The sequence below is a fragment of the Oncorhynchus nerka genome, linkage group LG13, assembly GCF_034236695.1.
Source record: "Oncorhynchus nerka isolate Pitt River linkage group LG13, Oner_Uvic_2.0, whole genome shotgun sequence".
NCBI lineage: Eukaryota > Metazoa > Chordata > Actinopteri > Salmoniformes > Salmonidae > Oncorhynchus > Oncorhynchus nerka.
Genome location: NC_088408.1, coordinates 90,418,163 through 90,431,789, shown reverse-complemented (window position 1 = coordinate 90,431,789; position 13,627 = coordinate 90,418,163). Strand labels below are relative to the sequence as shown.

The window sequence follows — 13,627 nt, the reverse complement described above, 5'->3', positions numbered from 1 at the left end:
CTACTACAGCGTGTTAATGATATTATAGAACTACTACTAAATACAGCGTGTTAATGATATTATAGAACTACTACTAAATACAGCATGTTAATGATATTATAGAACTACTACAGCGTAATGATATTATAGAACTACTACTACAGCGTGTTAATGATATTATAGAACTACTACTAAATACAGCGTGTTAATGATATTATAGAACTACTACTACAGCATGTTAATGATATTATAGAACTACTACTACAGCATGTTAATGATATTATAGAACTACTACTACAGCGTGTTAATGATATTATAGAACTACTACTAAATACAGCATGTTAATGATATTATAGAACTACTACTACAGCGTGTTAATGATATTATAGAACTACTACTAAATACAGCGTGTTAATGATATTATAGAACTACTACTACAGCGTGTTAATGATATTATAGAACTACTACTACAGCGTGTTAATGATATTATAGAACTACTACTACAGCGTGTTAATGATATTATAGAACTACTACTACAGCGTGTTAATGATATTATAGAACTACTACTACAGCATGTTAATGATATTATAGAACTACTACTAAATACAGCGTGTTAATGATATTATAGAACTACTACTACAGCGTGTTAATGATATTATAGAACTACTACTAAATACAGCATGTTAATGAGCGTGTTAATGATATTATAGAACTACTACTAAATACAGCGTGTTAATGATATTATAGAACTACTACTAAATACAGCGTGTTAATGATATTATAGAACTACTACTACAGCGTGTTAATGATATTATAGAACTACTACTACAGCGTGTTAATGATATTATAGAACTACTACTAAATACAGCGTGTTAATGATATTATAGAACTACTACTACAGCGTGTTAATGATATTATAGAACTACTACTACAGCAGTGTTAATGATATTATAGAACTACTACTAAATAGCGTGTTAATGATATTATAGAACTACTACTAAATACAGCGTGTTAATGATATTATAGAACTACTACTACAGCGTGTTAATGATATTATAGAACTACTACTACAGCGTGTTAATGATATTATAGAACTACTACTACAGCGTGTTAATGATATTATAGAACTACTACTAAATACAGCGTGTTAATGATATTATAGAACTACTACTAAATACAGCGTGTTAATGATATTATAGAACTACTACTACAGCATGTTAATGATATTATAGAACTACTACTAAATACAGCGTGTTAATGATATTATAGAACTACTACTACAGCGTGTTAATGATATTATAGAACTACTACTAAATACAGCGTGTTAATGATATTATAGAACTACTACTACAGCGTGTTAATGATATTATAGAACTACTACTACAGCGTGTTAATGATATTATAGAACTACTACTAAATACAGCGTGTTAATGATATTATAGAACTACTACTAATACTACTACTAAATACAGCGTGTTAATGATATTATAGAACTACTACTAAATACAGCGTGTTAATGATATTATAGAACTACTACTAAATACAGCGTGTTAATGATATTATAGAACTACTACTAAATACAGTGTGTTAATGATATTATAGAACTACTACTAAATACAGCGTGTTAATGATATTATAGAACTACTACTAAATACAGCGTGTTAATGATATTATAGAACTACTACTAAATACAGCGTGTTAATGATATTATAGAACTACTACTAAATACAGCGTGTTAATGATATTATAGAACTACTACTAAATACAGCGTGTTAATGATATTATAGAACTACTACTAAATACAGCGTGTTAATGATATTATAGAACTACTACTACAGCGTGTTAATGATATTATAGAACTACTACTAAATACAGCGTGTTAATGATATTATAGAACTACTACTACAGCGTGTTAATGATATTATAGAACTACTACTAAATACAGCGTGTTAATGATATTATAGAACTACTACTAAATACAGCGTGTTAATGATATTATAGAACTACTACTAAATACAGCGTGTTAATGATATTATAGAACTACTACTAAATACATTATAGAACTACTACTACAGTGTGTTAATGATATTATAGAACTACTACTAAATACAGCGTGTTAATGATATTATAGAACTACTACTACTAAATGATATTATAGAACTACTACTACAGCGTGTTAATGATATTATAGAACTACTACTAAATACAGCGTGTTAATGATATTATAGAACTACTACTACAGCAGTGTGTTAATGATATTATAGAACTACTACTAAATACAGCATGTTAATGATATTATAGAACTACTACTACAGCATGTTAATGATATTATAGAACTACTACTACAGCGTGTTAATGATATTATAGTTAATGTGTTAATGATATTATAGAACTACTACTACAGCGTGTTAATGATATTATAGAACTACTACTAAATACAGCGTGTTAATGATATTATAGAACTACTACTACAGCGTGTTAATGATATTATAGAACTACTACTAAATACAGCGTGTTAATGATATTATAGAACTACTACTATTATAGCTACTACTAATACAGCGTGTTAATGATATTATAGAACTACTACTAAATACAGCGTGTTAATGATATTATAGAACTACTACTAAATACAGAACTACTGTGTTAATGATATTATAGAACTACTACTACAGCGTGTTAATGATATTATAGAACTACTACTACTAATGATACAGAACTACTACTACAGCGTGTTAATGATATTATAGAACTACTACTACAGCGTTAATGATTATAGAACTACTACTACAGATATTATAGAACTACTACTAAATACAGCGTGTTAATGATATTATAGAACTACTACTACAGCGTGTTAATGATATTATAGAACTACTACTACAGCGTGTTAATGATATTATAGAACTACTACTACAGCGTGTTAATGATATTATAGAACTACTACTAAATACAGCGTGTTAATGATATTATAGAACTACTACTAATGATACAGCTACTGTTAATGATATTATAGAACTACTACTAAATACAGCATGTTAATGATATTATAGAACTACTACTACAGCGTGTTAATGATATTATAGATATTATAGAACTACTACTAAATACAGCGTGTATTATAGAACTACTATATTAATGATATTAACTACTACTAAATACAGCGTGTTAATGATATTATAGAACTACTACTAAATACAGTGTGTTAATGATATTATAGAACTACTACTAAATACAGCGTGTTAATGATATTATAGAACTACTACTACAGCATGTTAATGATATTATAGAACTACTACTACAGCGTGTTAATGATATTATAGAACTACTACTACAGCGTGTTAATGATATTATAGAACTACTACTACAGCGTGTTAATGATATTATAGAACTACTACTACAGCGTGTTAATGATATTATAGAACTACTACTACAGCGTGTTAATGATATTATAGAACTACTACTAAATACAGCGTGTTAATGATATTATAGAACTACTACTAAATACAGCGTGTTAATGATATTATAGAACTACTACTAAATACAGCGTGTTAATGATATTATAGAACTACTACTACAGCGTGTTAATGATATTATAGAACTACTACTAAATACAGCGTGTTAATGATATTATAGAACTACTACTAAATATTATAGAACAGCGTGTTAATGATATTATAGAACTACTAAATACAGCGTGTTAATGATATTATAGAACTACTACTACAGCATGTTAATGATATTATAGAACTACTACTAAATACTACTACTACAGTGTTAATGATATTATAGAACTACTACTACAGCGTGTTAATTAATGAACTATTATAGAATGATATTATAGAACTACTACTACAGCGTGTTAATGATATTATAGAACTACTACTACAGCGTGTTAATGATATTATAGAACTACTACTACAGCGTGTTAATGATATTATAGAACTACTACTAAATACAGCGTGTTAATGATATTATAGAACTACTACTAAATACAGCGTGTTAATGATATTATAGAACTACTACTAAATACAGCAATGATTAATGATATTATAGAACTACTACTAAATACAGCATGTTAATGATATTATAGAACTACTACTACAGCATGTTAATGATATTATAGAACTACTACTAAATACAGCGTGTTAATGATATTATAGAACTACTACTACAGCGTGTTAATGATATTATAGAACTACTACTACAGCATGTTAATGATATTATAGAACTACTACTAAATACAGTTAATGATATTATAGAACTACTACTACAGTGTTAATGATATTATAGAACTACTACTAAATACAGCGTGTTAATGATATTATAGAACTACTACTACATATTATAGAACTACTACTACAGCGTGTTAATGATATTATAGAACTACTACTACAGCGTGTTAATGATATTATAGAACTACTACTACAGCGTGTTAATGATATTATAGAACTACTACTAAATACAGCGTGTTAATGATATTATAGAACTACTACTACAGCTACTACTAAATACAGCGTGTGTTAATGATATTATAGAACTACTACTAAATACAGCGTGTTAATGATATTATAGAACTACTACTAAATACAGCATGTTAATGATATTATAGAACTACTACTACAGCGTGTTAATGATATTATAGAACTACTACTACAGCATGTTAATGATATTATAGAACTACTACTAAATACAGCGTGTTAATGATATTAGCAACTGTTAATGATATTATAGAACTACTACTACAGCGTGTTAATAAATAGAACTACTAGCGTGTTAATGATATTATAGAACTACTACTACAGCGTGTTAATGATATTATAGAACTACTACTACAGCGTGTTAATGATATTAAAGAACTACTACTACTACAGCGTGTTAATGATATTATAGAACTACTACTAAATACAGCGTGTTAATGATATTATAGAACTACTACTAAATACAGCGTGTTAATGATATTATAGAACTACTACTACAGCGTGTTAATGATATTATAGAACTACTACTACAGCGTGTTAATGATATTATAGAACTACTACTACAGCGTGTTAATGATATTATAGAACTACTACTACAGCGTGTTAATGATATTATAGAACTACTACTACAGCGTGTTAATGATATTATAGAACTACTACTATATACTACAGCGTGTTAATGATATTATAGAACTACTACTACAGCATGTTAATGATATTATAGAACTACTACTACAGCATGTTAATGATATTATAGAACTACTACTACAGCGTGTTAATGATATTATAGAACTACTACTAAATACAGCGTGTTAATGATATTATAGAACTACTACTACAGCGTGTTAATGATATTATAGAACTACTACTAAATACAGCGTGTTAATGATATTATAGAACTACTACTACAGCATGTTAATGATATTATAGAACTACTACTACAGCGTGTTAATGATATTATAGAACTACTACTACAGCATGTTAATGATATTATAGAACTACTACTACAGCATGTTAATGATATTATAGAACTAATGATACTATAGAACTACTACAGCATGTTAATGATATTATAGAACTACTACTACAGCGTGTTAATGATATTATAGAACTACTACTACAGCATGTTAATGATATTATAGAACTACTACTACAGCGTGTTAATGATATTATAGAACTACTACTAAATACAGCGTGTTAATGATATTATAGAACTACTACTACAGTGTGTTAATGATATTATAGAACTACTACTAAATACAGCGTGTTAATGATATTATAGAACTACTACTAAATACAGTGTGTTAATGATATTATAGAACTACTACTAAATACAGTGTGTTAATGATATTATAGAACTACTACTAAATACAGCGTGTTAATGATATTATAGAACTATTAAATACAGAAATGATATTATAGAACTACTACTACAGTGTGTTAATGATATTATAGAACTACTACTAAATACAGCATGTTAATGATATTATAGAACTACTACTAAATACAGCGTGTTAATGATATTATAGAACTACTACTAAATACAGCGTGTTAATGATATTATAGAACTACTACTAAATACAGCGTGTTAATGATATTATAGAACTACTACTACAGCGTGTTAATGATATTATAGAACTACTACTAAATACAGCGTGTTAATGATATTATAGAACTACTACTAAATACAGCGTGTTAATGATATTATAGGGCGGGCTGCTGGTCGCGTCATGTCCATTTATCCTCCGTTTGCTATCACGAGGATACGACAGGCTAGGTCATCACGAGGATACGACAGGCTAGGTCATCACGAGGATACGACAGGCTAGGTCATCACGAGGATACGACAGGCTAGGTCATCACGAGGATACGACAGGCTAGGTCATCACGAGGATAGGACAAGCTAGGTCATCACGAGGATACGATAGGCTAAGTCATCACGAGGATACGACAGGCTAGGTCATCACGAGGATACGACAGGCTAGGTCATCGCGAGGATACGATAGGCTAGGTCATCACAAGGATACGACAGGCTAGGTCATCACGAGGATACGATAGGCTAGGTCATCAAGAGGATACGACAGGCTAGGTCATCACGAGGATACGACAGGCTAGGTCATCACAAGGATAGGACAGGCTAGGTCATCACGAGGATACGACAGGCTAGGTCATCACGAGGATACGACAGGCTAGGTCATCACGAGGATACGACAGGCTAGGTCATCACGAGAATACGACAGGCTAGGTCATCACGAGGATACGACAGGCTAGGTCATCACGAGAATACGAGGCTAGGTCATCAGGTCATCATCACGAGGATACGACAGGCTAGGTCATCACGAGAATACGACAGGCTAGGTCATCACGAGGATACGACAGGCTAGGTCATCACGAGGATACGACAGGCTAGGTCATCACGAGGATACGACAGGCTAGGTCATCACGAGGATAGGACAAGCTAGGTCATCATGATTACCATCTGCTGTTTAGGCATGACGTGCAGCACTGTCTGTCTGTCTGTCTGCTCGAGCAAACCACCCGAGCGTGGAGGGTAAGCTAGTAAACTACAGTAGTTATCTGAGTTTAGAAGACTTTAGAGAGAGTAAAGGTGGAAGAGAGAAGGGGGAAGGGAAAGAGAGGTTGAAAGGGGTAAGGGGGAAAGAGGGAAGGGGAAGAGAGAGACGGGGAAGGGAAAGAGGTAAGAGAAAGGCGTGAAGGGGAAGAGGGAAGGTGTGAGGGGAAGAGGGGAGGGGTGAGGGGAAGAGGGAAGGGGAAGGGGTGAGGGGAAGAGGGAAGAGGGAAGTGGTGAGGGGAAAAGGGAAGGGGGAAGGGGTGAGGGGAAGAGGGAAGGGGTGAGGGGAAGAGGTAAGAGAAAGGGGTGAAGGGGAAGATGGAAGGGGTGAGGGGAAGAGGGAAGGGTTGAGGGAAGGGTTGAGGGGAAGAGGGAAGGGGGAAGGGGTGAAGGGGAAGATGGAAGGGGTGAGGGGAAGAGGGAAGGGTTGAGGGAAGGGTTGAGGGGAAGAGGGAAGGGGAAGGGGTGAGGGGAAGAGGGAAGGGGGAAGGGGTGAGGGGAAGAGGGAAGGGGAAGGGGTGAGGGGAAGAGGGAAGGGGTGAGGGGAAGGGAAGGGGAAGGGGTGAGGGGAAGAGGGAAGGGGTGAGGGGAAGAGGGAAGGGTGAGGGAAGAGGTAAGAGAAAGGGGTGAGGGGAAGAGGGAAGGGTGAGGGGAAGAGGGAAGGGGTGAGGGAAGGGGTGAGGGGAAGAGGGAAGAGGTGAGGGGAAGAGGGAAGGGGTGAGGGGAAGAGGTAAGAGAAAGGGGTGAGGGGAAGAGGTAAGAGAAAGGGGTGAGGGGAAGAGGGAAGGGGTGAGGGGAAGAGGGAAGGGGTGAGGGGAAGAGGGAAGGGGTGAGGGGAAGAGGTGAGGGGAAGAGGGAAGGGGTGAGGGGAAGAGGAAGGGTGAGGGGAAGAGGGAAGGGTTGAGGGGAAGAGGGAAGGGTTGAGGGGGAGAGGGAAGGGTTGAGGGGGAGAGGGAAGAGGGAAGGGGTGAGGGGAAGAGGGAAGAGGTAAGAGAAAGGGGTGAAGGGGAAGATGGAAGGGGTGAGGGGAAGATGGAAGGGGTGAGGGGAAGAGGGAAGGGGTGAGGGAAGAGGAAGGGGGAAGGGGTGAGGGGAAGGGGTGAGGGAAGATGGAAGGGGAAGGGGTGAGGGGAAGAGGGAAGAGGGAAGGGGTGAGGGAAGAGGGGAAGAGGTAAGAGAAAGGGGTGAAGGGGAAGATGGAAGGGTGAGGGGAAGATGGAAGGGGTGAGGGGAAGAGGGAAGGGGTGAGGGAAGAGGGAAGGGGGAAGGGGTGAGGGGAAGGGGTGAGGGGAAGAGGGAATAGGGAAGGGGTGAGGGGAAGAGGTGAGGGGTGAAGGGAAGAGGGAAGGGGTGAGGGGAAGAGGGAAGGGGGAAGGGGTGAGGGGAAGAGGGAAGGGGAAGGGGTGAGGGGAAGAGGGAAGGGGAGGGGTAAAGGAGGGAAGGGGAAGAGAGATGGGGGAAGAGGTAAGAGAAAGGGGTGAAGGGGAAGAGGGAAGGGGTGAGGGGAAGAGGGAAGAGGGAAGGGGTGAGGGGAAGAGGGAAGAGGTGAGGGAAGAGGGAAGAGGGAAGGGGTGAGGGGAAGAGGGAAGAGGGAAGAGGGAAGAGGTGAGGGAAGAGGGAAGGGGGTGAGGGGTGAGGGGAAGAGGGAAGAGAAAGGGTGAAGGGGAAGGGGGAAGGGGTGAGGGGAAGAGAGACAGGGGAAGGGGAAGAGGTAAGAGAAAGGGGTGAAGGGGAAGAGGGAAGGGGTGAGGGGAAGCGAGAAGAGGTGAGGGGAAGAGGGAAGAGGGAAGGGGTGAGGGGAAGAGAGACAGGGGAAGGGTGAAGAGGTAAGAGAAAGGGGTGAAGGGGAAGAGGGAAGGGGTGAGGGGAAGAGGGAAGGTGTAAAGGGTAAAGGAGGGAAGGGGAAGAGAGACGGGGAAGGGGGAAGAGGTAAGAGAAAGGGGTGAAGGGGAAGAGGGAAGGGGAAAGGGAAGGGGAAAAGGAAAAGAGGGAAAAGGGAAGGAGGAAGGTGTAAAGGGTAAAGGGGAAGGGGAAGAGAGAAGGGGAGAGGTAAGAGGAAGGGGTGAGGGGGAAGAGAGAAGGGGGAAGAGGTAAGAGGAAGGGGCAAAGGGGAAGAGGGTAGGGGTGAGGGGAAATGGGAAGAGATGAGGGGGAAGAGAGAAGGGGAGAAGGTGGAAGGGGTACAAGGTAATGGGTAAAGGGTTAAGGGTTTGTGGTGTTACAAGGTCTGCTGTGCCTTTGATCACTGGTGCCTGTGATTTATCCTTTTTTTGGTTACACTATATAAAAGCTTTCATGAATTAACCATTTTAAATGTTTATATATATATATATATATATATATATATATATAGACGTTTTATTATGTTATGAATTATACATGTCCTCTCTATCTGTCTGTGTGTGTGTGCAGGGCTGTGAAGTTCTCAGCCAAGCTAATGGGCCAAGCCATGGCTAAGAGGGTCAAAGCTACTATACTATTTGCCACCGAGACTGGAAAATCTCAAGACTATGCAAGAACCCTGTGTGAGATCTTCAAGCATGCCTTTGACGCAAAGGTAACCTTTTTATAACTACCACACAAATTGAATATGAATTGATGTGCCATGTCTATTTTTGATATTATCTTGATTGGAACATGAAAAAGCCGACTTCAAAAACATCCCCCTGAACCCTGTGTGAGATTTTCAAGCATTTCTTTGACGCAAAGGTAAACCACACAACTTGAATATGACTTCATACGTCATGTCTTTTTTTGGATGTTATTGTGAATGGAAGACAATGCTTAAAAAAACAATCACCCTCACTGACAAAGCTGAGGCCCCGCAGATTTGAAAAAGCGAGCAGAAGGTTTCACACCAACATGGCGAGGTTACACGGAAATGTATATTTTGTCACATTCCGATTCCCTCTCATGCAGCAAAGTGCCAGGGGCCACAGCGGAAGAATCAACCCATCCAAGCGTTAAGCTGTAGTTTAAGATAAAATCTTTAAAAACCGCAGGCTGTGTAAATGTGTTTGTCAAAATAGAAAATATGCGGCTCTACTGCTCTCAATCATCTAGTGTCCCCCTCCAGGACATGACATCTTCTGTTTTTACTGCTTCCTTTTTAAAGTAATCAATCAGACGAGAGGGACCATCTTGTTGTAGTTGAGTCAGACAGGCAGATGCAGAGCAGATGGATGACAGGGTGTTTCCTCTCTTCCTCTTCTTCGCATCTTGTCCATTCTCTCATTCTTTCTTTCTCTCAGCACGATGGCCCGTAGGAACTAAGGCTGCTGGAGTCAGAGATATCTGGGTGTATCGCAGCACATGATCAGCTCGTTAAGACAAGGACGTAGTGTTCATTTGATACCTCACTGCTGCCCTATGGTTTCTGGATTCATGACTGCGTTTCTTCCTTATGGTCTTAGTCAGAGGAGGAAAAACATCCCCACAGCATGATGCTTCCACCACCATGCATCACAGTAGGGATGATGCCAGGTTTCCTCCAGACGTAACGCTTGGCATTCAGGCCTAAGAGTTCAATCTTGGTTTCATCAGAACAGAGAACCTTGTTTCTAATGTTCTGAGAATCCTTTAGGTGCCTTTTGGCAAACTCCAAGCAGGCTTTCATGTGCTTTTACTGAGGAGTGGCTTCCGTCTGGCCACTCTACCATAAAGGCCTGATTGGTGGAGTGCTGCAGAGATGGGAGAACCTTCCAGAAGGACAACCATCTCCAGAGAGGAACTCTGAACTCTGTCAAAGTGACTTCCATGACCAAGTCACTTCCATGACCAAGGCCCTTCTCCCCCGATTGCTCAGTGGGGCCGGGCGGTCAGTTCTAGAAAGAGTCTTGGTGGTTTCCAACTTTTTCCATTTAAGAATGATGGAAGCCACTGTGTCCTTGGGGACCTTCAATGCTGCAGACATTTTTTGGTACCCTTCCCCAGATCTGTGCCTCAACACAATGCTGTCTCCGAACTCTACGGACAATTCCTTCAACCTCATGACTTGGTTTTTGCTCTGACATGCATGGGACCTTATATAGGCAGGTGTGTGCCTTTCCGAGTCATGTCCAATCAATTGAATTTACCACAGTTGGACTACAATCCAGTTGTAGAAACATCTCAACGATGATCATTGGAAACAGGATGCACCTGAGCTCAATTTCAAGTCTCATAGCAAAGTGTCTGAATACTTACAGTACCAGTCCAAAGTTTGGACACACCTACTCATTCAAGGGTTTTTTCTTTATTTTAACTTTTTTTCTGCATTGTAGAATAATAGTGAAGACATAACACATCATGTAGTAAGCCAAAAAGTGTTAAACAAATCAAAATCTTTTTCATATTTGAGATTCTTCAAAGTAGCCACCCTTTGTCTTGATGACAGCTTTGCACACTCTTGGCATTCTCTCAACCAGCTTCATGTGAAATGCTTTTCTAACAGTCTTGAAGGAGTTCCCACATATGCTGAGCACTTGTTGGCTGCTTTCCTTCACTCTGCGCTCCAACTCATCCTAAACCATCTCAATTGGGTTGAGGTCGGGTGATTGTGGAGGCCAGGTCATGTGATGCAGCATACTATATCCCTCTCCTTGGTCAAATAGCCCTGACACAGCCTGGAGGTGTGTTTTGGGTAATTGTCCTTTTGAAAAACAAGCGATAGTCCCACTAAGTGCAAACCAGATGGGATGGCGTACTGCTGCAGAATGCCGTGGTAGTTATGCTGGTTAAGTGTGTCTTGAATTCTAAATTAATCACTGACAGTGTCACCAGCAAAGCTCCCCCACGCATCACACCTCCTCCTCCATGCTTCACGGTGGGAACCACACATGCAGAGGTCATTCGTTGACCTACTCTGCATTTCACAAAGACACAAATTTGGACTCATCAGACCAAATGACAGATTTCCAATAGTCTAATTTGCTTGTGTTTATTGGCCCACGGAAGTCTCTTCTTCTTATTGGTGTCCTTTAGTAGTGGTTTCTTTGCAGCAATTCAACAATGAAGGCCTGATTCACACAGTCTACTATGAACAGTTGATGTTGAGATGTGTCTGTTACTTGAACTCTGAAGCATTTATTTGGGCTGCAATTTCTGAGGCTGGTAAATCGAATGAACTTATCCTCCACAGCAGAGGTAACTCTGGGTCTTCCTTTCCTGTGGCAGTCCTCGTGAGAGACAGTTTCATCATAGCGCTTGATGGTTTTTGCGACTGCACTTGACGAACCTTTAAAAGTTCTTGAAATTTTCCGCATTGACTGACCTTCATGTCTTAAAGTAATGATTGGCTGTCGTTTCTCTTCGCTTATTTGAGCTGTTCTTGCCATAATATGGACTTGGTCTTTTAGCAATTAGGGCTCTCTTCTGTATACCACCCCTACCTTGTCACAACATTGTTGACTACCTCATGAAGCTGGTTGAGAGAATGCCAAGAGTGTGCAAAGCTGTCATCAAGGCAAAGGGTGGCTACTTTGAAGAATCTCAAATATAACATATATTTGTTTAACCCTTTTTTGGATACTAAGAATTTGTTCTTAACTGACTTGCCTAGTTAAATAAAAATACATCTATTTTTTTAAATAAGATACTGTTTTCACTTTATCATTATGAGGTATGGTATAGATTGTTGAGGATATTTATTTATTTAAAACATTTTAGAATAATGCTGTAACATAATTTTGGGGGGAAAAAGTCAAGGGGTCTGAATACTTTCCGAAGGCACTATATGACTGTTATTTTTTGGGTATCACTCTTTGAGTATTTTTTTGGTCTTGAATATCTGCCATTTTGTTTTCTGAAAATATGTGTTTTCACTTCATTTCAAAATGTCTCTGGTTCACACACATTAAGTGAATGTATGAAATGTGGGCAGCTTTATTGACACACATGTTCCACTACTACAGGTGATGTCAATGGATGAATACGACATGGTGGATCTGGAGCATGAAACCCTGGTGTTGGCCGTGACCAGTACATTTGGCAACGGAGATCCACCCGAAAATGGAGAGGTAGGATTGGCCAGTACAGTGTGTTAGTTTGTGTGTGTACCTGCACGTGTGTGCATGCGTGCGGTTGAGTGTGTTTACCTGCGTGTGTGTGTTTGATTCCCACAGCAGTGTGCAGCGTGTACCATGTATATGTTGTTTAACCTGCAGGCGATAGACTATTGACCATCTTCCTGTTTGTGTAGAAATTTGGAGCTGCCTTGATGGAAATGAGACATCCTACATCCAACACAGAGGACAGAAAGTGAGTTCAACCATCTGGGCCCATTCAACCAGAGAATGCTGACTTGGTACACATCCCAAATGGCACCCTATTCCCTATATAGTGCACTACTTTTGACCAGGGTTCCATGGAGTGGGTAGTGTACTATATAGGGAATAGGGGGCCATTTGGGATGTAATCATGGCTACAGTAAAGGTCACAGACATCCTCATACAGATGGACAGCATTACTCAACACTTAACTGAGATGGGTTTTTTTTGTAGTGAGTGTACTATCTCCTGTCCTTATGCCCTTGAGTAACATACTTAAACCCTAAAATTGCTCCACAGATTCTGCACTGCGGCAGGTCTTGTACTCCTCCCAAAATGATGCGTTGTGT

General features: G+C 39.1%; 1 protein-coding gene across 1 annotated transcript in view; it reads left to right on the top strand.

Annotated features, from left to right (window-relative positions):
* LOC115140342 (nitric oxide synthase 1-like) overlaps positions 1-13,627 on the top strand; it is a 143,239-nt gene that overhangs the window by 106,421 nt on the left and 23,191 nt on the right. The window contains exons 13-15 of the mRNA XM_065026819.1: positions 9,445-9,589; positions 12,924-13,028; positions 13,211-13,269. Of these exons, the coding sequence (XP_064882891.1) occupies positions 9,445-9,589; positions 12,924-13,028; positions 13,211-13,269 (309 nt within the window). The remainder of the gene's footprint in view (positions 1-9,444; positions 9,590-12,923; positions 13,029-13,210; positions 13,270-13,627) is intronic.